This window comes from Myotis daubentonii, chromosome 4 (assembly GCF_963259705.1).
Source record: "Myotis daubentonii chromosome 4, mMyoDau2.1, whole genome shotgun sequence".
Taxonomy (NCBI): Eukaryota; Metazoa; Chordata; class Mammalia; order Chiroptera; family Vespertilionidae; genus Myotis; species Myotis daubentonii.
This window is the reverse complement of record NC_081843.1, coordinates 37,856,848-37,884,461: the sequence shown is the minus strand read 5'-3', so window position 1 is coordinate 37,884,461 and position 27,614 is coordinate 37,856,848. Positions and strand designations below refer to the sequence as shown.

The window sequence follows — 27,614 nt, the reverse complement described above, 5'->3', positions numbered from 1 at the left end:
CTCATTTAATTCTCATACCAGGAATGTGAACCTCTCTTAAAATATGGTATTTACTAGAGGCCCGGTGCACGAATTTGTGCACCAGTTGGGTCCCTCAACCTGGCCTGCGGGATCAGGTCAAAACCGGCTCTCTGACATCCCCTGAGGGGTCCCGGATTGCGAGAGGGCACAGGCCAGGCTGAGGGACCCCACCAGTGCATGATCAGGGCCGGGGAGGGACGAGGGAGGTTAGCCAGCCGGGGAGGGACCCCAGGAGGGCTCCAGGGCATGTCCGGCCTGTCTCATTCAGTCCCGATCAGCTACACCCCACAGCAAACTAACCTACCAGTCAGAGCGTCTGCCTCCTGGTGGTCAATGCACATCACAGCGAGCAGTTGAGTAGCCTTAGCATATCATTAGCATATTATGCTCTGATTGGTTGAACGGACAACCGGAAGACTGGACACTTAGTATATTAGCCTTTTATTATGTAGGATTCTGAGTACTTCCACTCTCAATAAAAACAGGGCTGAACTCTTTTTGTTGTTTTTTTACTCTTTTTAAATATATATATATATTGATTTCAGAGAGAAAGGGAAAGGGAGAGAGAGAGAGAGAGAGAGAGAGAGAGAGAGAGAGAGAGAGAAACATCAATGATGAGAGAGAATCACTCATCGGCTGCCTCCTACACACCCCCCACTGGGGATGGAGCCCGCAATCCAGGCATGTGCCCTTGACTGGAATCGAACATGGGACCCTTCAGTCCGCAGGCCAACACTCTATCCACTCAGCCAAATCAGCTAGGGCTGAACTCTATTTTTAAATACTTGAAAAAATCCTTTTATTCCCCACTCAAAATTCCATTTTTGAATATTCCATTTGGAATAGCTAACCACCACACATCTATCTTTTTGATAACGGAGGAGTCGGGTTAAAAGAGATGAGCATCAATGATTATCATTTACTGAGTGCCAAGTATTACACTATATCATTTAAGGATCACAAAAATAATTCAAGATTGACATAGTAGACACAGGATCAGAGAAGGCAATCACATTTCTAAGGTTCTGGTTACACCCTATATTCCTAAAACACAACAAATCACTTAGTGGATGCCTACCATGTGCCAGGCACTCTGCCTATTATGCGTGCAAAGCTTAACACATTATCGCTTTTAATCTTCCCAATAAATCTATGAGGTAACTACACAACCCTTTATCTGAAATCCTTGGAAAAAAATGTCATTTAGCAATTTATAGTGTTTGGAATTTCTGAAATATACAGTGTATATTACATAAATCCCATCCCCACACACATGCACATTTTATTATTAATTACTTTTGGCTAAATCCTATATATCATTTCATTATATTTAATTTGTGTGTGTGGTAGTTTTGTCCAGAATCCATATCCTTTAATGTCTTCCAACCTGATGATGAAATTGGAAAACAGGAAAATATTTATGGAGTTACACAAATATAAAATATTTGAATATTTTTATTTTGTATTATAGATTTCCCTGCCTCTAGATAGATAAAGCAAAAATAAATTAAAGCACATAGAGCTGTAATAAATGAAAATACTGCTTTAATTCAAAGGAGTTTTATAAATTAAGCATCAGTATCTAACAGGCTGCAAACACATTCAGTCTTACTGCTTAAATTGAAGAATGAGACATAAAAACTCTCACCTCTCCCAAATTAGATCAATGAATAAATTGATTTTCTCCCAAACTTACACCCTCCCTTTACACAAACAAGCATCTCTGCTCCTAGGCTTAGCATTACATCTCCCTCTTCTATCATCCTTCATTTTCTTCTTCCCATCCTTTCCTTCCAGCTCCCATCGTCTGCTTTTTCTCTCCCATTTTCCTTCCCTTGTGTTCTTAATGGCATTCAAGATAAGGATGTCATCTGAGCTAGCGCCAAAAGTTAAGTTCTCACAGATCTTTTGGTATTTCTCTGATGCCCATTTAAGGCTAAGTTTAGTTTAACGAGTGCAAGGTTATAAAATGTTCTTAACAGCTTCACGAGTATGGAATATTGTGTGTGTGTATGTGTGTGTGTGTGTGTGTGTGTGTACACGCGCATGTGAGTTTGACATCTGCTGTTGGTAACATTCTCTCTTGCTAGTCCTTGTAATTTCATCCTCATTAAAATTTCAAAGTGCAAAAAAAAGTGACATCTTATTTCTATAAAACAAATATCAGCTCAGTGACTGTGGTAACTAGTAATTAATTATGGAGTTTAAATAATGTTAAGACTCAATCATGATACAGCTTAAAATATCAATACAGAAATTACTCCAAAATTGTTTTTCCCATTAGAATGAGGTGTGGTTTTTTTTGTTGTTTTTTTCATTGAGACTAACTTCAGGAAGACTTTTCTTCCTGAAAAGTCTTAATCAGGAAACATTTTGTCTTAATCAGGAAGCATTTTTGAGCTTTCACACAACTTTGTTCCTACTTCTATTATAGCATTTCCTGTGTCCTATTAGATTTTAAGATTTAAAGTGCATGACTAGTTCTGTTCTTTAGAGAGATTATTTGCTTCTCATTAACAGAGAGCACAAATTATTTGTCTTTGTAACTTGAGTTTCAAGTACTTAGCCTAATATTTAATAAACATTCAATTGATATTTTAAAAATGTTTATAAATAAATTTGTTACTCTCTTGTATATTCTAACTTGTCATTTGAAAGTCAAAAAGAAGTAAAATCCCAAATCCTAAAAGCACTAGGAAAACAACTATAGATTTTTATAGGACCTGTGAATAAGAAAAGACTTTCTAAACACAATACTGAAGGAATAATTAATAAGGAACTTTTTAGAGGGAAGTGAACATAACAAAAGTTTTAAATTTTCACAAACTCAACAACTCAGCAGTTAAATTTATAATATATATGCTAAGAATAAAATCAAGGATATAGATTTATCTGCATAAATTTTTATCACAGGATTGCTAAACTACAAACAAACCAACAAAATGAAAAGAAAACCTGGAAATGACCCTAAATGTCAACTAACAGGAAATGTAATTATGGCAGGCAGTTCTATCACAGCAATTGAGTTTAAGGTGTTCAATCAGATTGTTTGATAACCTCCTCCTGTCTTTATACTCCCGATACTACTATAACTTTGACCTGGGAAGTTTCCTCATCTGTAAGGTTGAAAAACTAACCTTACAAATATCATATGGTTGTACAGAATGTAGAGGCCTACCCCTCAGTGCAGCTTTTACAATCCCTAGCATAACGCATTTTGTAACACAAAAGGAGAAGCAGAATATAAGTACATTTCATGTTACAGGAGATTCAAATATAAATGGAAAAATCCTATTCTTTGTAAACACTATATACGCAGTAGAAAAACGTACTCAGAATCTATTCTCCAAAATGTTAAAAGTAATTCATTCTGAATAACAAAATTATAAATAATTGCATTTTTTGGTTTAATCAGTTATTTTTAATTATCTTGTAATAAAAATGTGTTACTTTAGGTAAGTATATTATAATGAAAGGAATGTCTTCTGAAAAGTGCTGCTTATACATTTCTTAAAAGCATGAAATCTACTGTGTATAGAAGTCTGCATAATACCAGCATGTTCTCTCACCATGCTCCCCTGGTTCCTGGTCACACTATTAATTTGCTATGTTACTTGAATGTTCACAAACAAATCCACCTGGCATACTTTATAGTAAATTGCAAGACCATGGAATTAATGTTGGTTAATTGGTATACCAATTATTTCTGAATGAACTTGGATCCTGTGTTCATAATTCAGGAAAACCCTGATTTGCCTATCTCCACTCTTGTTCATGAAGAATCTGCATAAGGTCTGAGTAGGTTTAATAGCTGTCATAGTTACTTTACCTCCTGAAATGTAGCTGAACAAACAAAAATGTATAGAATAATTCAAGAGCTTATAATTAGACTTCAGCTCCCATAATGCAAACCCAAGTGGTAGATTGTGGTTGACTCCTAGACCTGAGGTTAACTCCTTTTGGAGGCATCACCATCATTAAGTTCCCACTCAGACAATAAGGGAGGTGCTGCTCATCTGTTAAATTTGCAGCTTAGGCAGGTGTGGGGTAATGCAGAGTTTAAACAATCAAGACTGACAATGAAACGCTGTCTCATGATGGGGTGAGTGAGAGCCCTATGACTGGAGGCATTCAAGCAGGGCTGAGTGACTCCTTCTGCCATGCTTTCATCATTGAGTTAATGCATTAGATTTTGTAACTGGATGATTTTATGAAAGTAATCCTGCAGCAAAATCCTTCAATTTTTCATTTTACATAAAGGTTTGAAAGTTTAGATTTTATAAACTTAAACATTTGCAACTTGATCTCACTTTTCCCCCAGATTTTTTAAAATGAATTATTCTTAAAAATTTCAATAGATTAGAAAGTAAATTTCCAATCCTTTTTAAGGCACCATGTACTGAAAAATGAACACTTCAAAAGAATTTTCACTAAGCATAAGGGCATTTGAAATTTTAACTAGTTTACACAGTTTTTAAAGAAAGTCATAATTAAATGACAAAAACAATTTGTAGTAAGAATTTTTATATAATTTAAAAGGGTCTAGAACAGTGGTTGGCAAATAGCGGCTCACGAGCCACATGCGGCTCTTTGGCCCCTTGAGTGTGGCTCTTCCACAAAATACCACATGCGGGTGTGCAGGTACAGTGCGATTGAAACTTCGTGGCCCATGCGCAGAAGTTGGTTTTTGGAAAGGAGACAGACGAAACAAGTATACAAGATGAGTGTGGATGGGAGAGTTGGAAGGGGTCGACCTCAATCAGCGAACGTACCTCAATCAGATTGAGGCTGTTTTTAGCAAAGCCCAGCTTAGGAGTACCCTAATTAAGTTAATAACAATGTACCTACCTATATAGTTTAAGTTTAAAAAATTTGGGTCTCAAAAGAGATTTCAATCATTGTACTGTTGATATTTGGCTGTTGACTAATGAGTTTGCCGACCACTGGTCTAGAATATATTTCTAAGAACTAATCTATAATAATAAAAGCATAATACTCTAATTAGACCGGACGTCCTTCCAGACAACCTTCTGGACGAAGCCGGGGCTGCAGCCACGGGATCGAGGCAGCCACCGAGGCTGCGAGGGAGGGATCTAGACTGCCGCCATGGCTGTGAAGGCCTACTCTAGCATGAATTTCATGTATCGGGCCTCTAGTCCTTGTATAAGGTACAAAGAAAGTTCAATTAAAAAATAAGATTTCAAAAACAACTTAAGTCAAAGAAACTGAAACAGGGACTTTGGGTAGGCCACATTTATGATCAAGTAATCATTATATTTTGTTCAGAAATCTCTCAGGTAAATTCATTTTTTTGTCTGACCGCCCTCTCCAAATTTCTACTGATAAATAATAAGGTACATTTTTAAGTGTTGGAGGGGGAGGTGGGGATGACACAAAATCTTGGTATATAATGCTGATACAATTTCTATGTATTCTTGGGTGTATTTTAAGTGCAATACTTATTGTTTTTCAAATTGCATCTGTTTGGAAAGAGAAACAAAGAGAACTGAGAACTTTCATGTACCTTGGATACAGCTGATGTGTCTGCATTTTATAATCAGCATGTGGTCATAAGAACTTTTTTTTTTCAATGTTAAGTATAAAAGGTCATTGTGCATATCAGCAAGAGAAGAGAACTCTAAAGAAGTTCAGCTTACCCAGCACCAAGATTCAAGTTAAATACCATAATCATGCCAGACATTAGTTACCATCAGGCTCTGTCTCCAGTCTGGAAACGAGTCTGCCAGAAGCCCAGATAGCTGGAAAAGCAGCCATGTTTATCACACAACTGACCACCAGAGGCCAATTTAAAGGAAAATTTTGTGTTCTACATTAAGAGGAAAAATATCCCTAGGTTTACAGAAGTCTTTTTTTAAAAGAACAAATAACATATATGTTGAAATTCTGTAACTGAAAAACACAATGTGAACTTTAAAGGTTAACAGGGCACTCAAATCTAGTCACTACACTCAACATAAATAAGTTATTCCTTTTGTATCTATGCAAACAGTGTTTCTTGAGAAAAGTTCTCACTCCACTTTTAGCAGGTTTAGCTATTATACATTTACAAAATACAATTGCAAATATCTCTTAAAGGTGTTAAAGTTCACGGTTGCAATCTAAGAGTGGAAATTACTAACTCCTTCTTTGGAAGAAATGGAGCTTTAGAACTTCCATGTTAAGGGTAGTAATTTAAAATATGTTTAAGAAAGAAGCCCATGTTTTAAAAAATATCCTTCAGGCCAATTTGTTAACTAATTAATTTTGTAATTTCTTCTGAAAACATGCTACTGTACATGTAAAATATACGTAGGTCTTTATTGCGCTCCCATAAATTTAGTAAGAACTAACAAATCTAGTGAATGAATAACTGTTGAAGAACAATGATGTAATGCCTGGAAGCCTCTGAGTTGAAAGTACCCAATGCTTTTGCCAATTGAACTTGAAATCTGCTTCAAAATGACAGAGCTGCAAGGCTTACATGACTTCCAGAAAAATGAACATTATCTCCACCAATTATAATTATGTTTGAAATTTTAAATTTAACTGTTTACCATTCTATGGTCTTTAAATAAACAATATCATCTAGGAAATTTGTGTTATCCCATTCTTAACAACTTATCTTTTTATGCTAACATTTCATAATTAATTTTTCTTCCCCAAATAAAAGCATCTGGTAAAGACATTTAAAGGTATCCGAAGTGTAACTGTAAACTCTGTCATTTGCGTAATGTACTTCAATTTCAAGAAATCTGTTACCTTAGCAGTAATATAAATATCTTGATTATATATATATATATATATATATATATATATATATATATATATATATTAAAAGGCTGCATACATCTTACTTTTCTAACTGTAACCATACAGTTCTAACTTCTCAGTTTCTTCTCAAGATTTAACCTGAATACCAAGATGAAATTTTGTCAGAGTAATGAGTTTAATTGTTAAAATATAAAGTTTCTTTGCAATTCAATGCCTTATATAAACCATCACCACTACTTCTCTGTTATATTTCAATGACACAGCTTCATTTACTCTAAAGCTTTGCAACAAAGAAAGTGCTATACAATTTTAGATGCTGTGGCAAGCCCTGGAAAAATAAATTGAGGATGCGTATAATTATGAATGATTATGTAATATTGCTTTTAGTTTAATCTTACTTTTATTCTTATGGTTCAAGTGCTAAATAGTTATTTTCACTATGAAGTTTAACATTTTTGATATACCATTGGCACCCAATTGCTACCAGGACATTATTAATAGTTCACTTAGCATATCAACACAGGGATTTTTCAGAAGTCTACAGTAGGTCAGGAGTTTAACTGTTAATCCAAATTACGGAAAATTGGTTTCATGTTGGCTTGAATGACCATTTACAAGGATAAAGTAGACAATGCTGGATGCCTACCCAGGATTCATTCCTCTACCACTTTCCTCCTGTCCAACAGAACCTCTACTGAGTTCAAATACCAAACTCTCCCCTCTCTGCGACTTTAAGGAAGCTCACATTATTTTCTCCTCCAAGGACAGGTCCTGATACGTCTACATCAAACATAGTATTAATACCATCCACCTTGCCATGGACTGGTTCAAAAACTAAAGCTTAAGCCAATCAGAATATGGAATTATTATTGGCCCATGGTTAGAGGAGAAATTTTATCTCTCTAGATGTGAACAGGGGAGCAACTTGCCTCAGTTGCTGCTGGCATTATCTTACAACCACAAAGAACTTCATGGTGGGGGAAAACTGACACCCAAATGAGGACAGGGCCAAAAGAAATAGAGGAACAGAGTGAAAGCTTTAATCACATCCCACCTGAGGCCCACCAGCTCTGGGCTTTTTGTTATGCAATGTAATATACTGTATTTCCTTATTGGTTAGGAAAATTTATACCACTTTTGTTGGTTTTGCACTCAAGAATGTCCTGATATTATTCCTTTTAATAGAGGCAGAACTTCCAACAATGACTCCCAATTTTAATTAAAAGCACATTATTAGAATGTGCCATCAGTCACTTATTCAATAGACATAGGCCCAGATTCGGCCTCTTGAAGTGAGGCCACTCTGGTGGAAAAAAACTGATACACTTCTGCTGCTATTAGCTATATTTCTAAAGCTTACCATTCAAGTTACAGACATAACCAAAAAAGGAAAACATTGCTTCATTTGAGAACTTCTGATAGGATAACAAAAAACTATACATTTTTACAATAAAATAGACTTCCCCAAAGTGAAGTTTTCATTTCTCTTTACTTACCTCTTTCGCACTGTGGACCAGTGAATCCATAAACACAAGCACAGCGGTTGGGTCCAATACAACGTCCACCATTCTGACATCCATTTTCACAGACAGCTGCACACAAACACAGCAAGAAGCTTATACATAGCAAGCCCCCAAGTACATCATAGTAGCGTGGAGATGCAGCCAATCATGAGCCTTACCTCCAAAACACAAGTTACAGTTCACATTATGCATTTCATAAATATATTTAAATGCATAGTGAGACAAAAGCCTACACAATTCATGTAAATCACATTGTTAAGCAAGTATCTGATAAAAGTTGTTTGTTTTTTAAATCCTTACCTGAGGATATTTTTTAAAACATATTTTTATTGATTTCAAAGAGGAAGGGAGAGGGAGAGAGAAATAGAAACATCAATAATGAAAAAGAATCATTGATCAGCTGCCTCCTGCACGCTGCCCACTGGGGATCGAGCCTGCAACCCAGGCATGTGCTCTGACCAGGAATCAAACTCACCCAAGAATATATTTTCCATTGATTTTTAGAGAGAGTGGAAGGGAGGGAGGGAGGAAGGGACAAGAGAGAGGGAGAAAGAAAGAGAGAGAGAGAGGTGAGAGAGACACATGGATTGGTTGCCCTCTGCACATGCCCTAACCTGGGTGGGGGATTGAACCTAGGACCACGGTATATGCCCTTGACTGGGACTCAAACCCGCAAACCTGCCCTGACTGGTTTGGCTCAGTGGATGGAGCGTCAGCCTGCGGACTGAAGAATCCCAGGTTCGATTCCGGTCAGGGGCATGTACCTTGGTTGCAGGCATATCCCCAGTGGGGCGTGTGCAGGAGGCAGCTGATTGATGTTTCTCTCTCATAGATGTTTCTAACTCTCTATCCCTCTCTTCCCCTCTGTAAAAAAAATCAATAAAAAACAATAAAAATATTTTTTTAAAAAAAACACCTGCAAACCTTTGGTCTGTGGGCCAACGCTCTAACCACTGAGAAAACCGGCTAGGGCTGATAGAAGTTATTGTTTTAAAATCATAATCACAAGGATTGGCTGGCTCTAATGCCCATCTATTTGGAAAATAACTATTCAATTCTCTATTTCAGTTCTAATAACCCTATAATCTATAACCTATAGGTAAGAATGTGAGTAATATCTGGGGAAATATAGGAAAAAGGAGGCAGATTCTAAGTAGAAAGAGGGAGAAAGGAATGAGGGGATAATTGATATAGCAAAATAAAGAGGATATGGCAACAAAGCGAAGAAGCAAAAATCAGAGAAGAGAAAGAAGGCAAAAAAGGAGCAGAGGTTAAACTAGGAAAGGGCAAAACTATCATAAAAAATGAGGGAAATATTATCAATTCAACAATAAAATACCCAAATAAATAACTAATGTGTACAGAGAACGTGCAAGTTATAGATGAAAGAAAGGGAGAAGCCTCACTGTGTCAGTACAATAAGTTCTTCCATAGAAAATTACCCAGAGTCCAAAATTTTTAAGTGATGATGACAAACACATGCAGACACACTCTTTCACTCCTTCAGACTGAGGATGGGGAGTCCAGGATTCAGGGGTCAGAGAGATCCAGGGAGCCAGAACTGAACCTGAGCAGTTACTCTCTCCCCACTACACCACCCTCCATGTAATTTAGCTGAGCAGCCAAGACCTCAACAAGAAATCTCCGAAAAGATCACTTTCCTGATTCCTTGAAAAATAAATAGCCTGTGAACCATACTGAGGACTAAGAGAAAATACTGATGCTAAGAGCGTGTCTCTCAATCCATCCACCTTGTTGAACAGAATAAACACTGTCCACACAGATGAAGAAGAGGATTATACTCTGTGAGCTGAGCCCAAGAATAGGGTTGAAGAGTTTAAAGGGAAGTGAGGGGGAAAAGAATAGTTATGTGCCCTGCAAGTGAGGTAAATACAAAAAATAAGAAACTCAATAAATAACCTGATATTTAAAGATGCAATAATGCCTTTTCCTTATCAGGAATATTGAACTGGATTACCTATCATCAACCAAATGCTCAGAGTAGCTTCTGTTCTGCTGGCAGTAGCAAGACCAAAGCACACTTTGAAACAAAAGGTATCTTCACCTTAAAGCATCAATGTGCCAATGGTCTTCAAATTCTTTGTCTGCACCAGGCTTTGCTCAAAGGCAGGATTCTGTGTACATTTGCACAAGGACATCTCCCTAAGAACCATACCTTCCTGTTCTTCATTTCTTAAAAGGACCACTTACAAATAGTCACTGCCTTGAAATACGGATAAGGCAGTAAATTAGATGAATATAGAGGATAAAAGAAAGAGAATAAAGGGCATGAGAAAGACGGGGGTGGACAGGAACGCTGGAAGAAAACAAACAAAAACCTGAAAGAGAACTCTCAATAGTAATTCCACAGAAACAAATGCCAAGATTTGAAGATTTCGATTACTAAAAATATATACTGCAAAAAGGTAGCACTCAGCTAATGTAATTCATTATAATCGTGAGGAATTTTCTTTAAATACTATCAAACTGTAAGAAATGTAAATGAAAGTCATTTTTCCACCCTGGATGGATAGCTCAGTTGGGTACAGCACTGTCCCGAAGTTATGGGTTTGATCCCCAGTCAGAGCACATATACGAATTAACCAAGGAATGCATAAATAAGTGGAACAATGAATCGATGTTTCTCTTTCTCTCAAAAAAGTATCTTTCCAGATATATTTACATTAGACTTATGCTAGCCTTTCAGACATGAATGGAAAAAAAGCGTTCATGACTGATACGCAGAACCTGTCTATGGGAAGGCAGAGGAAGGGCTTCTCTCAGGGTTTCCAAAACAGAGCTTCCAAATGCCAGGCAGGAGAACAGGCTGGGTTCATCTTGGGCTTGTATTGGAAAGAGAACATCCAATAGAGATTAAGCCTGGTTTAATTTAGATTAGCAATGCCTCTCTTTTCTCATTCAATTTTAGTTTTAAAAACATTATTGTCCATTAAAAAAAGTATGTTAACGTGCAAAATGGTTTTATTTTGTTATTTTAAATGAATTCAACATTTTTTAATTTCTCAATTTTCATTTTTAATAGATAAATATCAGTAGATATAACCCATTTAAACAAAAGATTTGGGGGGTATCTGAATAATCTTTTAAAAAATATAAAGGGGTGCAGTGAAGAATAATAGATGATATCCACTGATACAGCCATTTGCTTATATCCCTAGCTCTCACGTAAGAGTGAGTTCTTCCAGGACAGGGACCAGAGTGTGTTTGACTTTGTTTTCCCATCACCCATTGCAGTATTTGAGGTACCACAGATACTTTTTTAAAAACCCTGCAATATGTCAAAATTCACAGCCTTTTTCCCACTGTTTTGGGAAGCAGAATGATTCAGTGAATAGATATGCTGTCCCCAGTATATCCTAATCACATCTTTCCAATCCTCAGCCTGTAAAATAGTGCGAACAGTCCCTACCCCATAGAAGTATGAGGATTAAATAAAACAGTGTATAAAATAACATACACAGTGGCTAGACATTAAAGGTATTCTACAAACCTTCACTCCCTTTCTCTTTTATATTACAGAGTATTTGTATGAAAACAATTTGCTCTACAACATCCAATGTTTACACTGAAGAGCAACAGCAAAAAAAGGGAAGCGGTAAATACATATAAAATTGGAACAACAAAAAAGAGGTAATTTTCCTTCCTTTGAATGAGTTATAAGAAAAGTTATTTTATAACATAATATATTTTGTAACAAAACATAACAGAGGCAGATATTTACACTCAACTAGAGTTGGAAAGAAACCTGAATATGCCTACATTTCCACCATGGAAAGAATGCTGACCACCCAAGATGAAAAAAAATGCCTACACCTGGTATAAGATATAGTAAAAGACAGGAGAGCAAAAGATATACTATAGAGGAAATAGAAAGCTGGTTTCTTAACTACAGAAAGCTGGGGAGAAGGGAAAAGCATATCCTTTTTCATGCTGGTCAGCCTATGAAACAGAGCACTGACAATGTACTCCAGAAGCTTAAAGATTTTAATTCAGTAAATATTTACTGAGAACCTACTTGTACAAAGTAATATGGCAGGTTTATGTTTTTATTAACAGACTCTTATACCATTAACTTAGGTATAGACACTGAGACATGTTATGGTTGATACTTTTACACAAACATCTATCTATACATATAAATGCCTAAGGGACTGTTACAACAGGTCGACCGGTCTCTATGACATGCACTGACCACCAGGAGACAAATGCTCGAGGCAGGAGCTGCCCCCTGGTGGTCAGTGTGCTTCCAAAGCTAACCTCCCACTGCCAGCCAACCTCCCCTGGTCCCTCCCCCTGGCCGGCTCTGATCAACCCAATCAAGATGAGGCAAGACGGGCCCCCACTGGCCGAGGGACCCCACCCGTGCACGAATTTGTGCACCAGGCCTCTAGTATTAGATAAAAATAGCACACTAGACCAGGCTAAAATGCTAAAGAGATGAAAGAAACAAAAGCCTATTGTTTTGACATAGGACAATATGAATCTTTACTATTGGCTCTATCTTCTTTGTCTTCCAGGATTCCACACTCTCCCTGTTTTCCTCCTATTTCATTGTCTACTCTTTCTCATTCTTCTCTGCTGACTTCTCTTCCTCTTCTCCATCTCAAAACGTTGGGCTAAATCAGGGTTCTGCCTTCAAACCACTTCTCTATCTATATCAGCAACCTAGTGGTTTTCATTTAGGCCTATCATTAAAAGAGTATCGACTGGCATATAAAAATTCAACCTATATATTCCCAAATTCATATCTCTATCTCTGACTTCTCTGCTAAGGTATGAGTTCACAGCTCTTTCCACTTGGAGGTCTAACAGACTTCTTAAACTGTTAAATCCAAAACAGAACTCTCGATATCCTGCATTCTCAGCTCAACCTGACTCCCCAGTCCAAGCCACTCCGCGCTTAGTCTTTCCCATCTCAGGAAATGACATCACCATTCAGCCTAAAGCTCCACCCAAATCCTCTAGTTGTCACTCTGGATCTTTGCTTTTCCTTTTTTTCTTAACCACCACACCCAGTCCACCATCAGCACCCACTTTCTTTCATAGATTCTACATCCAAAATACAAGCAGAATCCTAGCTCTCATCACATCCTCAATCACTACAGCATCATTCACCAGCACCATGAAGTAGCCTCCTAACTGGCAGCCTCTCATTTTCTCTTGCCTTTTCTATAATCCAGTTTCAACAAATCAATCCAGCCAGAATGAATTTTTAAGAAATGTCAGATCATATCACTCCATTGCTCAAATGCCCCAATGGCTTCCACTAATATTGAGGGTACAGTCCAAATTTCTTTCCTTAGTCTATAAGGCCCTACACCTCCATCCCTGAACTCACCTCCCACCATTATCTCCTTTCCTCCAGCCACATGCATGGGTCTTCTTATTGTTTCCATAATATACAAATCTATTCCCACCACGGGTCCTTAGAATTTGCTTTTCCCTCTGCTTATAACCCTTTCCCCACTGATCTAAAAGCACAGATTCGGGTGTGTGTTCAAAGTCAACTTCTCAGACATCACCAATGTAAAATAGAGAACTGCTTATCCTGACCCAGCCTATCTCCCCCTTACTCATTATTCTTCTAGAACTCTCATTACCTAATTTGTTTTAGGTATTTACCTTTTCACCTACTTGTTGATTGTCTTCCTTACCAAATATAAGCTCTGTGAGAGTAGGGCATCATCTTGTTTGCTCACTGATGTACTCCCAGCACCTTGCATAGTGTGGGGCACATGGTAGTTACTCAATATACATGACAAAATAAAATGAAAAGGCTGCTTTCTGAAGAATGCTTTATACATTTCTAGGAAAGCAGCTAAGCAGTTTTAAAATGTTTTCATAATTCTCATTTTTGCAATCATATTTCCAGAGTTTTTCTGGATTCACAAGCTGAAAATTATTACACCTGCTTCTTTACTCACAGTATAGTAACACTCTTAGAAAGTATCTTCCTTAAACTATTTCTAGAGCTGATACGTACTAGTTATCTTACCTTCCCCTTTTATTTGCTGACCAATGAATTTTGTTGGTTACATATTCTGTTTATACTATATGTTCTACTACCCCTGAGATAAATGTTGGGCAACGATGGTTTTACCCCATAATATATCTTAGAGAACAAATTTTCAGGTATCGGCTGCTTTTCTGACCCAGTGCTTTTCGCTTTCCCCTGAATGGAAATCAATATGGTTTGACACGGGCAGAAGAACATAAAAAACACCTCCTCCAGGAAGGGAAACCACTTGTCATCCCTCATTTCCCATTGTGAAGAACAGGGAAGGGACACACCTACTAGAGCTCTTTCTGAAGAACCTTCAGGAAAATACAGACACACACACATACACCCAGATAGGTATAGCAGCTGAATTCAGACTGAATGTGGCTAGTTTCAAGATAGCTTTGAGCAAATACTCGGAAAGATGAACTTGAGGCAAGGTTCTTCACTCTTTAATTTTAAAGTAATTATGATTTTCCCCTGAAAGAGTGAAAAGTTGAGTTTCCAGAAGGATAGTTGTGTCTCTCCTCTCTGGCTACTGAACTCTGTAAAAGACATGATCAGTTATTCTAATGCTTTTATAGATATAAAGGTAAAAATCTGCCTGCTTATTAATGTCATGTTCATAATATATTTTTCCATTTTTATGATTATAAATTGGAGTCCACTGTATAAATTTTGGAAACACCTGAATGCATGAAAAGATATAGAAAAGAAATCAACCATGAAAAACTAAACTTTGCTAGAATTTCTGTTCCTCTCATCCAGCTCTTTCCTGCTCTCACCAGGCAAACCAAAAAAAAATGTGTTACATTGGCAACTCCTACTTTTTGCAAGAAAACTGGCCTCAGTGCACTGTATTCTCTTAAATACTTTAACAATCCATTTCCCTAACTGCAGTCAATCTCAGATTACCCTAATAGTTTTTGCCATACTTGAGAACCACCCACATAAGAGGCTTACAAACTGTGACCCACAGGCCAGACATGGCACAGGGCCTGTTTTTGCACTGCCCATGAACTGGGAGGAGATTTCACACTTGATGTAGTTGAAAAATAAAAAGAAAAATATTTCTGTGACAGTGGAAATTGGATGAAATTCAAATTTCTGTGATCATAAATATAGTTTTACTGAGACACAGCCAAGCTCCTTCGTTTACACGTTGCCCATAGTCACCTTTGCACTAAAATGGCAGAGCTCAGTAGTTGGTCATGAGACCATGAAGTCTAAAATATTTACTATCTAACTTTTATAGAAAATGTTGGCCTGATCCTCCTCTTAACAGAATATTTTTCTTGAAATTGATTCACTACTTACTTGAAATGATCTTAAAAGAAAACTTTATAGCACTTATAAGCAGAAAACTATAATCACCCTAACTTGAAGACAATCTTAAAAATAACTTTAACAACCACAAGGAGATATCACTTCCTATCTATTAGGATGCCTATCATTGAAAAACACCCACAGAAAGAACAGCTTTGGCAAGGGTGTGGAGAAATTGGAACCCTTGTGCAATTGCTGGTGGGAATGTAAAATGGTGCAGCCACCATGGAAAACAGTATTGCAGCTCCTCAAAAAATTAAAAATAGAACTACCACATGATCCAGTAATTCCACTTATGGATATACTAGTATACCCAGTAGAACTGAAAGCAGAGTCTCAAATGGATGTTTGTATACTCATGTTCACAGCAGCATTATTCACAATAACAAAAAGATGGACGCACCTCATGTGTCCATTGATGGAAAAATTCATAAACAAAATATGCTATATACATAAAATGGAATACTATTCAGCCTTAAAGGGAAGGAACTTCTGATATCTATAATAATAAAAGTGTAATATGCTAATTAGACCAGACAGCCAAACGACCCTCAGGACGTCATTCCAGACGTCCTTCTGCACAAAGCCACGGTGGCAGGGGCCGAGGCAGAGATGGTTAGAGGAGATCAGGCAGGCAGGCGAGTGGTTAGGGGCGATCAGGCAGGCAGGTGAGTGATTAGGGGTGATGAGGTAGGCAGACATAGGGTTTAGGGGCAATCAGGCAGGCAGGCAGGTGAGCAGTTAGGAGCCAGCAGTCCTGGATTGCGAGAGAGATGTCCAATTGCAGGATCAGGCCTAAACCGGCAGTCGGACATCCCCCAAGGGGTCCTGGATTGCAAGAGGGTGCAGGCTAGGCTGAGGGGCCACCCCCCCTGCACAAATTTTGTGCACCAGGCCTCTAGTATACTATAATAGGGATGAACCATGAACAAAATTATGCTAAGTAAAGTAAGCCAGTCACAAAATAACAAGTACTATATGATCATAATTATATGAGGTACTTTGAGTAGTCAAATTCATAGAGACAGAAAGTAGAATGGTGGCTGCCAGGAGCTAGGGTGAGAGAGAAATGGGGAGTTACTGTTTAATGGGTACACAGTTTTAGTTCAGCAACAAGAAAAAAGGGGCTGTAGATGGATGGGGGTGATGACTGCACAACAATGTGAATGTGCTTAATGCTACTAAACTGTATAACTAAAAATGGTTAAAATGGAAATGTTTAAGTTATATACATTTTACTACAATTTAAAAACATTTTAACTGCAACAAATTAAAATTAATTTAATTTAAAAGAAGCTAGATATCCTTGCACATCTAAGACTCAATCTATTTTATGTTAAAAAAGCTTATGAGCAATTCTTAGGGAGGCCTTAAAGATTAGCAACAGCAAAACCAGAGTCTGAATCTGATGAAATGCAAATGAAGTAAATAGGGACTTTCTTACAATTTATGATTCAGCTTTCTTTCATGTCATGTCCTTCCCATAAGAGTCCCACAATTTGGGAAATACTAACCTAAAATATTCCCCACTGATGTGTCACAATCCAGGAGCTACAATCTTTACATCTTTGCCAAAATATTATTTCTTGATTAGTACAGGATATTCTCCAGTGATTGAAGATAAGAGCTTTGCTGGATTAAAGTTCCCTCTTTCATAATGACATCTAATTTATTTTTTAAATGTTTTATTGATGTCAGAGAGGAAGGGAGAGGGAGAGAGAAAGATAGAAACATCAATATGAGAATCATTGATCGGCTGCCTCCTGCACGCCCCCTACTGGGGATCGAGCCCACAACCTGGGCATGTGCCCTCAACCGGAATCGAATCCAAGACCTTTCAGTCTGCAGGCCAATGCTCTACCCATTGAGCCAAACCAGCTAGGGTGATGACATCTAATTTCTAAAAAATCATTTCACAACCCTGTACTATGGTATTATATAATTAAATATATTTTGAGCAAAGGACAATTTATAAGATTGGCTCTCCAAGGTTTAATTTTGGGAAATCCTAAAAAAATCATATATATGATTATATAGACATACACACACACACACACACACACACACACATATACACACATAAATAGAAATATAAATATGTGTGTGTGTGTATATATATATGTGTGTGTGTTTATATATATGTATATATATATATATATATATATATATATAGAGAGAGAGAGAGAGAGAGAGAGAGAGAAATATCGAAGCAAAGAAAACCACTATTTTTTCAGAAAGGTATACCAATTTTATGGAGATAAAAAGAAACAATATTTACTGGTGACGTGTGTCAAATTTGATAAAGCACTAGTGGTATTCAACAACATCAATACTACACAATGCAAAAATTATTTAAAAGTCAGAAAAAAACCCTATAGATAAAATTTCGAAATTCAGTTGTAAAGTATGCTTACTACATAAAATTAATTTTTTAAAGGATCATGGGCTTCACAAGACCTTACATTATGACTTAGTATGAAATACCTACTAAATCTCATAATTTCTACTAAATCAAGTCTATGCTAATGTTCCTTACGTTGTCCACAGTAAGTTCCAATATATCCCTTCTGGCACTGGCAATGGTCTTCTGCACAGGTCCCACCATTCATGCATCTAACGCTGCACTGCTGAACTGCAAAGGACAACAAAAATTACAATAATATCAATGGTCAAAATCACAGTATCTGTGAGTTATAGAACTATACCAAATATTCAAGTCAATGAAAATGTTATACCCCAAGCAGATCTGTATATATTTGTAGTAAGTGCACAAATGAACGTACCTGTTACAACATATGTTATTAAGTACATGTTTAAGATATATTATACTTTCAGTGTGAAAGGAAATAAATATAAGGTAACTAGTAGTGTAGTTTCCAAGATGCAGGAGACAGTGTAACTGTTTAGAATGCAGGGGCTAAGTACCTGCCATATGTGGTCAGTGCCCTGCTATCATGATGGTCTTGGTATCTACTCTCATGGAGCTTCCATTTCCATGGGAAATAGACAAAACACAAGAAAACAAATACCATGATGTCATTATAAATTGTGATAAGTTCTCTGAAGGAAACTGTGTTGTAAAGGAGAACAGTTTGGAGCCAGAAGGTACCTCGACACAGGAACCAGATGAGGCCACTGTGATGCAACATTAAACTGAATTCTGAAGGACTAGAATGAGCCACGCATGAGAAGTACCAAGGAGGAACCTCACGGGGAGAGGGCCCACCAAACCAAAAGGTCTTAGGATAATAAAAGGTTTCCTCTGAAGAACTAAAAGGTTCACATGATTGTAAAGAGGACGATTGGGAAGAGAAAACCTTAGAGAAGCCGTCAGCTAGATAATGCAAGGCTTCCTGTGCCATAGAAGCGTTTGCATTATCCCAAATTCAACTGGGAATCATCAAAAGGATATAAATAAGACAATAAGGTGATGATTTATATTTTTAAAAGATTACTTTAGCTGCTTTGCAGAGAATGGATTTAATGAGGGCAAGAGTAGAAGCTAGGGAAAGCATCAAGAGGTTACTGCAATAGTCCAGGTGAGAGGTGAGAGTGGCTTGAACCACTTGGTTGCAGTGGTGATGGAAAGAAGATGGATTTGAGATTAATACTTTCCAGTAGAACTGGTAGGTCTTCTAAAAAAGAGTTGATGTGAGAAAAAGAGAAGCAGTTGCTTAATTACTGTGTGGATGGTAGTGCCATTTGCTGAGGCAAGAAAAACTGTGGAAGAAGTAGACTGTGGTCAGTAATGAATCAACAGTTTCATGTGACCAAGTTTCAGATGCATTCAGGTGGAGACGTTTAATAGATAAATGGAACATGTGAATATAAGGCCCAGTGGAAGGATCTACTCCAGAGATAATTATGAGTTAGGAACATCTTGGTAGTACTTGAAGGGATATATATATAAATGAGTTCATCCACAGAGGACAGACCTCTTGGGAATACCAAACATTAAATGAAAGGCTAATGAAGGAGATACAGAAAGGAGACTAAAAAATAACAACTAAGAAAAGGAGGATTGTAGGCCACTGATAAGTGAAGGGAAAGGAAAGCGCTTCAAGAAGATAGTGATTAATGGTGATTAATACTTTAGGAAGGTGGAGCAGGATAAAGACTAGAAAGAGTAGAAAAGTTTGTGATGGAAAGGTTGATAGTATTAGTCAAGACTAAATGACTAATTCATGGATTCTCTACTGAATTATATACCGTAAACCGAGGGTGGGCCAGGGATTATTCAGCTACCAAGGTAGAGGAATTGGGTAAAATTTCTTCAGGATTGGGTTTTTTGCTGAGGGCATATATGATAAAAATAAGAAAATAGGATAATGAAGATACAGGCAAGGGTTTCTTCCAGGCAATCAGACAAGGAATGTTCGGGATAACTGTACAGGAAATTTGCTAAAAAGTCTCGATGAATTCTGAGTAATAGGCTTTAAAAGGCTGTGACAATGACAGATTATTTTCAAAGAAAGTGAAACTAGAGTTTTAATCAGAAAGACAATGACAATTCTTACATGAATCTTGAATCTTATGTTACTAAATCATTGGGATTTTCTATTACCTTTACTTGGGGAAATTTTGTGGAGAAAAAATGTTAAAAGTGAAACAAGTTCACACTACTTTAAGGCAGACATAAAGATGTATTTAATTATTGAGCAGTTAAATAAACAATACCAGCTTCCTCCTTGTTATAATGCTATCTTAAACACTGCCTAAAAGATTAACCTGGGACTTAAAGACCCAACACTTTCTAAATGGGTTGTTAATAATACAATCTTAGTCCACTGTTACAGTGATCTTACAGAGCTGTTGGGAGTTAATATGTGTAAAGCAAAATAAGTTAATATATGTGAAGCATCTGGTCAGTAAATAATAAATATTTGTTCTCTCCTCAATCTTTTGGTCCTTCCCCTTTAGTTAACCCACAAAACAGGATATGAGCCACAGGAGTTAAGCAAGGCAATAAATAGAGCCTAGGGTTTGAGTCTATAGGTTTAGGCTTCAGAATATCTGAATTCAAATCTGTTGCCTTGGGCAAGTTACTGATGTGTGCTTCAATCTCCTTCTCTGTAAAATGGGGTAACAATAGTGTCTCATAGTGTCCGTGTGAGGATTAAATAAGTGATGCAGTCAAACACTTGGCACATTGTAAAATCCCAGTAAATTATAGCTATTATTCACAAAGAGTCACTTCTCCATTGAACCCGGGCTCTTTCACTGCACAGACACATATCTCTGGACCAGAAATATATCACCCAAGACTAACTCCAAAGATTAAACCAGACGTAGCTAGTGAGGAAAATAATCATGGATTTATAGCCTCATTGAAAAGGACATTTAGAATTTACTCAAAAGCTTAAGGATAATGCAGTAAATAAGGTCACACAAGAAACATACTTGATTTTGATCCACAGGTCGGTGATATTTGGCCACTGGAACAAGTACACATGTTAGGACGGGAACAAAATCCATCTCCACAACTATTTCTACATATTGCTGTAGAAAGCACAATAGGGAAATAAATGAATAATTAGGTAATAAACCATGGTTTACAACACAAGAAAGCTATAGTTAAAAACAATAAATGTGGAAAACTAAAATATAAAATATGCGATATGTAATGTCTAATTTCAGCTATGCAATCAAATTACCCATTGTAGACATGAGAACAAGTATCATAAGGTGCAAACAAATGAAGCTATTTCAAGTTCTATATTTCTAATTGTTGAACTCTCCTATATACAGGTTGTCTTTTCTACAAGTCAGAGTTTATATGTAGAATTTACCATGAGAAGACAGTCTTGGTCCTAGTAGGAAGCTGGGAGGGTTGATGAAACCCAGAGGTCCTGCATACTCTCGGAAAATACAACCCACTCTGTAAGGGACCTTCATAGGAGACAGGGAATGTGAAATTGGCTGAGCCAGAGACTCCAGGCCCTAATGACTTGGCCAAGCCCCAGGGGTTCAATGCACATTCCTTCCCGGCTGGTATCTGACCTGCACCATCATCAATCTTTATTCCCTTAATAATTCCTTCTCTCCTTCCTCCAGCCTTTCTTCTCCCATATTATCTCCACAACCTAGCCTATTCCTGCTGCTCAGAGAAGCTGCTGCGACATTTTGATGGAGGGAGAGTCAAAGCCTCCTGCAGCTGTGACCTCCAAGGTATGAAGGTCATCACAGCAAAGAATGATAGGCACATACCATGGATCCTCAAAATCATTAGCTGAGCACATTCAAATGGAAAGCCTCTCCCATATTTAGAGTCAGTTCATTTAGGAGCGGAAAGATTTATCTCTATACCCACAACTGAATTCTCTCTTTGTGTACAAACGCTATGTGCTTTAATGCTCCATGACTGGGTGCATGAAGACAAGAAGAGGAGAGAGAGCCTGGGAATACCCTGAAACTAGCTATAAACATTTACGCCAATGTGCATATATGTCTTATGGTAGAGAGGGATCCCACAAGTTTCAAATAGATCGGAGAACCCCAATAACGATAAGGAGTGTGTTCTATAGAAGCAAACTAACTTAATAATAGTTTTTCTTCTCTAAATTGCCTTTTGACATCCACATTATATCACCAACATTTCCATTAATATTCTCTATAAATGAAAATGTCATAGATTATGGTGTGAAAATAGAAAACTGATTTTAGGCAAGAACATGGTTCCTACCATGAAGTTGACCATTCTTAAAATGTACTAGAGTTTCTGATCACCAAAAACTTTCTAATGAAAAAATGTTCATTAAAATATTATTTTATTTCTAAGCCCCCTCATTCCCAGCAGGCAGACATGTAGTCTAGACTTGGGTGAATACAAACTATTCCTACCCAGGCCCTAAGCCCAGAGAGAGCCTGATTGGCTGGAGGTTGATTATCCTCAGACAGATCCATGTCATGGCCACAAGCTTGTCCACTATATCTGTGAGCCACTGAGAAGCAAGAATGCTCCTCACCTAAATTTTTGTCCCTTCCACAATCACACAAAAACCATGAGATCCAAAAATACCACAGGGAGAGGGAGAGAAGACCTGGGTGTCGGGATTTCAGTGATGTTGGGAGAAGATGCATGGCACAGTAAAGCGTATATTGTATGTAGGAGGTCTGAAGTTGAGTTCTTGTTCTGCCCCTGACCCACTGCACCCGTGGGGAGGGGAGAAAATACAGCTTCTTTGGGTTTAATTTCCTCATTGGTAAAATAAAACCATAGGATTACATTGGAGTGTTCTCATCTCTCTTCAGGTCTCAAAGGCTGTTTCTGGGCCAACCCCTTCCCATTGGCATTCCACTGATCAAAATGGCCTTTATAACATAATTTCCCAATAAATAAATTAATAAGCAAACTTTTCCATTGCTTCATGTTCTAACAAGATTTTAAAAAACAAATGGAAAGTGAGAAAGTCAATTCCATCCTTTTGGAAACAAATATATGGAAGCTTGGAAGTACTTCAGTGATCTTTGCAGGCCACAATTAAGAACAATAACAAAGAAACACAGGGACTAAAATAAAAATGCAATAGATTTCCAGTACTTTGAGGAATGTTTTACTTTTAATATCTTCTTTTCCTTATGAAGCCTAGTCAAGGCCAAACATTAAAATTCTAGAAGTTGACATTTTAGTATCTTTCTATAGAGAAAGAATGGTGATGTACAAATGTATGAGAAAATTAATATTTGGTCCTCATTTTCTATTTGTATTTTACTTATTCTCTTTTTGTAAGTTTCCTCAGAGGTTTTCTTTGGTAAAATGATGAAAATTCAATAAATAGAAAAAGAAATGTATTATCATCAGAAAATCCTGGAATCAAAATTCTTGATTTTGATTTTATAGTGATTTCAAGTTGGTTAATACCTCCATATATTCTCATCTTAAATGTTGAAATAATTGGACTACTGAATTTTGTGCAGAAATATTAGAAGTTAAAATTTAGGTGCGACCCATATAAAAGACTATAAAGGCATTACATTCTCCCTCCCTTTATTTTGTGCACTATTTTATATTCTTGGTACTTTTAATATTTTCTAAATGCACTAATAAATATTTTTGTAGATATCTCGACATAAGTATAGCAAATCTTTCTTGGATATATAAAGATCATTTCAAGTATATGCCTTTTATAGATTCATGATCCATGTACTTTCCAGTGTATTTCATAAGCACCTAAATATTTCAAGTAGTAGAAATGCAGTCTACAATATTAAATGTTACTCTGAGATTTCTAAAACTGATCTTCTAAACAAGTAAAGTGCACAGTGTTATTCAAAGACCAAAAGGATTTAAAGCTGACACTCAGAGGAATGAATATATATATATATATATATATATATATATATATATATATATATATATATATATATATTTCCTACTGTAAATATTCTGGAAGGCTCTGTTCTCTGGAATTCCCATTCCACGCTGATCCAATAAAATCTGACTTTACAGATTTTCAACACGTACCATAAACCAATCCCTTCTCCTCGGCTGCTCTCCAACTCAATAATGGCAGTCACATTCATTACATTTAGTGAGTCAGACTTTCCGCAGTGCCTCAGTCACTCCCGGCTAGTATGGCAGGTGTGTGGTGAGTGACTGTTAGCTGTGTTAGGATCTAGGAACCATGTAAGTTTAAAGCAGACATGGTAATGCCCTACTGGCCTGAAAGAGTAAATGCACCCTCCATAAATGCCTCACATATATGGCTTCTGTGTTGGAGAGAAAAGATTGCCATACACCTCTCTTGCTTTTTAATAAAAGCTAAGGCTTATGATCAGAGGGTTTTCTTTAAATATTTATGAACTGCCTTAAAGAACACAATTGTTGTTTCCTAGTTTTGCCTCTTTACTGGAGTTGTGGGATTTTTAGGGTAGAAAAATTATTTTTTAAAATGTCTCCACAACGCTTGAGATTTTGTTCTTTAAAAACTGTACTGAAAAAAAATTAAGAGTGTATCTCAATCCCACAAAACCAATAAATATAGAGTCGGAGATGCCACTATATCCTTATTATCCCTTGGCTAGTGTGGCTTGCCCTTTTTCTCTGTTCACAGTTGCATAATTATCTATTCCCTGGAGAACATCAAGGTCAATCTAAAGTCAGGATCGGGCCTAAATGAATACACTGTCTATGATGCCTGGCTCTCCTCCCAACAAGACAAATGTGGCTGTGCTGTCTAAACACACAGGGGAAAGTGGGTCACACTTCAACTCACAAATTCACAGGCACGTGAAATAGGACATCCACAGTCCATCACTGTGAGGCTGACAACTAGTAACCTCTCCAATCAGAACTTGTAGAGCTGGGTATACACTTTGGAAACTGAATAAAATAATCAAAGCTTTTAAGGTCAGATATGCAGGACTGGTAAAGTTCTAAGGCTCACACTCTGAAAATATACAGTAGATGATGGTATTTTTGGTCTGTAAATCCTAAATCTAAATGTCTTCCAAAAAATAAAAAAAAAGTCAAGCCATTTGGAAGAGTTCTCCCTTTTAATAATTTTGTTAACCTGGGTCAAGTGTAAATTTGCTCCTTTCATATCTATGTTGTGTGGCTGTTGAGATGAAATCAGATACAATGAAGTGGTTTTGTACAAAGGCTTAAGAAAGCTTGATCTTCCTAAGGCCTAAACCTCATGCAGAGTCAAAAACCGGTTAATTTACATAACCACATTGTGGTCTTATCTGGACTCTTTTAGGAAAAAAGTGGTTTTGATTTATCAAGGGAATTGCTGTGCTTTCCCATCAGTTTGTATTAATAGACATAGATAAAACTTCCAAGTATCTTTGAAACCTTTATCATTATTGCCCTTCAGCAGAGTCTATAAGTGAAATCTAAGCTGATGCAAACCGGCTGCTTCTTCCCCACCATTCAAACAGGGCCACATCCTAATTATCATGCTATGTGGCCACTGGATTCTAAATGCAACTATGTATCCAAAAGACGAAATGCAAGAGGTCCCACCCTGAGAAGGGGCCTTAGAGTGCTACCCCAAGCTGCGAACCCAGCCAAGCACTCACGGACAATGCATTGGTTTCCTCCAGGTAGCGTCTTCCATCCAGGACAGCAGTAGGAGTGGAACCTGGATCCGCACACGTTGGGCCTGCGATGGAGGGGTGCAATAACACATTAGCGGTATTCATAGGCAAAGCCCTAACAGACTAGGTTTCAGAATAACAAACAAACCCAAACTACCCTTCAAATGTTTGGGGCGCAGATGTGGAAAGAGATGGACTAGTCACAGGAATGGGGAGGCCAGCAACGTCTAAACATTGCCTTTCATCCTCCCTCCGTTGCTGCCTTTTTAAAGGGAAAAGAAACATGGAAACATATAATTTGCTACTATTCTAGCCTCCGGATGCAGAGAACAAAGGGAACATTCCGTTTCAAAAATCCTTGCCCTTGTCCCTCCTGATCAACTGTTCCTTTGGCCCCGACGTGAAAGGGAAGAGGCGTCGAAAGGTGGAGCGCTTGGGTTCTTGATTAGGGTGAACTGTAAGCCCCGCACGCGTCCTCAAACAAAAGGCTCGGAGCGGCGCCCCCGACGGTGGGGAGAGCAGGCTGACTCCACCAGACCCGGCACGGTGGGCTCAAGCGCTCCTTCCTCCCGACATTCGGAACCTGTTCCTGCACCTTGGGCTCCGCAGACGCTCTGCGATACGCACCCGCACCCGGGGGCCTACGACCCATCTGCCACCCAACCGCACCCAGGGAGGCCCGCGCGGACAGCAGAGGAAAAGAGGGCGGCGTTCCTGAAAGTGTTCGGAGTCGCCTGGTGGAGGGGGCCGCAGCCCTAGCCGCCGAACTAGATCAGGGGAGGGGGAGGATGGAAAGCTGCCAAGCCGAGGTTCCCCTGGTGCGGGCTGCCCACCTACCCTCGAAGCACGTCCTGTTGTCCTCGCCTGCGGACGCGGCTGGCCACCACGGCGCCCTCCTCCCGGTACTCAGGCACCGCGAACCCGCCTTCGGAGCCTGTCGCTGCGGGTCGGACCTGTTGCTGCGGCTGGGGACCGGGCGGCTTGGGCGGTGGAGGCTGGGGCTGGCCAGCCGTGCCCTGCGCCCAGAGCGCCACGCAGCCCAGCCACACGAAGTAGGGCTGGAGACACTGCCGCCGCCGTCTCCCCATCGCGGGCGCTGAGAGCGCGCGGACCCTGGTCCGCGGAGAGGGAGCGCTCAAAGACAAAATCCGCGCGGCCCGAAAAAAGTCAGGGTCTAGCAAGCCCTTCGTCGGTTCCCGGGACGCCCTTGGGCTCGGGCTCCCAGCTCTACCGGGAGCCCCGGGCCGCGCGCCGGCCCCTTCGCTGACGGTGGGGCGCGAGCTCTAGCGCAGCGGGCGGCGAAGCGCGGCTGCGGTGCGGCCGGCAGCCCCGCGCGGTCCACGTTGCATCCCCCGGGCCACGGCCTCGAGCGACTCCAGGACCGCCGGCGGGCGGGGGCGGGAAATTACAAAAGTAACCCGAGCAGCCGCGGCGTAAAGTTACAAAGAAAGCGAACCTCAAAAGGAAAAAAAAGGGCCTGCGCGCAGCGGATCGGCGGATTCCCGTGCGCTCCCGGCACAGATCCTGGCAAGCTGCAAAAGTAACCAGAAAGAAGCCGGCCAGCAAATTAAAAGTAGCCCCCAAAAGAGGAGGCTCTGCTCCCCGCTCGCCCGGAGTCCCGCGGGGCTGCGACGCGCCTGCGGCGGCTGAGGAGCCGGGCTGAGGTGCGCGGGGCCGGGCGAGCCGCCGGTGAGAGGAAGGGCGGGAGGCTGGACTCGGGGAAAGATGCGGCCGGCGAGGTCGCGGCGCGGGGGTTTTGAGGCGAGGCGGGGCGCGGGGCGGGCCGGCGGGCGGTGGCTGTCAGTGGGGGCTGGAGCGCAGCCGTCCACACGTGGGGCGCAGCCCCGACCCAGGGGCCGGCGCAGAGTGGGCGGGGACAGAGTCAGGGGGCGACTGGGTGGGGAGGAACAAGG

General features: G+C 39.2%; 1 protein-coding gene across 1 annotated transcript in view; it reads right to left on the bottom strand.

The window, feature by feature from the left end:
- Positions 1 to 27,403, bottom strand: part of FBN2 (fibrillin 2) — a 253,809-nt gene extending 226,406 nt beyond the window's left edge. Inside the window, exons 1-5 of the mRNA XM_059693719.1 lie at positions 26,539 to 27,403; positions 25,684 to 25,766; positions 21,061 to 21,159; positions 18,197 to 18,292; positions 8,289 to 8,384 (exon numbers count right to left, since the gene is read on the bottom strand). Of these exons, the coding sequence (XP_059549702.1) occupies positions 8,289 to 8,384; positions 18,197 to 18,292; positions 21,061 to 21,159; positions 25,684 to 25,766; positions 26,539 to 26,789 (625 nt within the window). The 5' untranslated portion in view covers positions 26,790 to 27,403. The remainder of the gene's footprint in view (positions 1 to 8,288; positions 8,385 to 18,196; positions 18,293 to 21,060; positions 21,160 to 25,683; positions 25,767 to 26,538) is intronic.
- Positions 27,404 to 27,614: the final 211 nt, after the last annotated feature.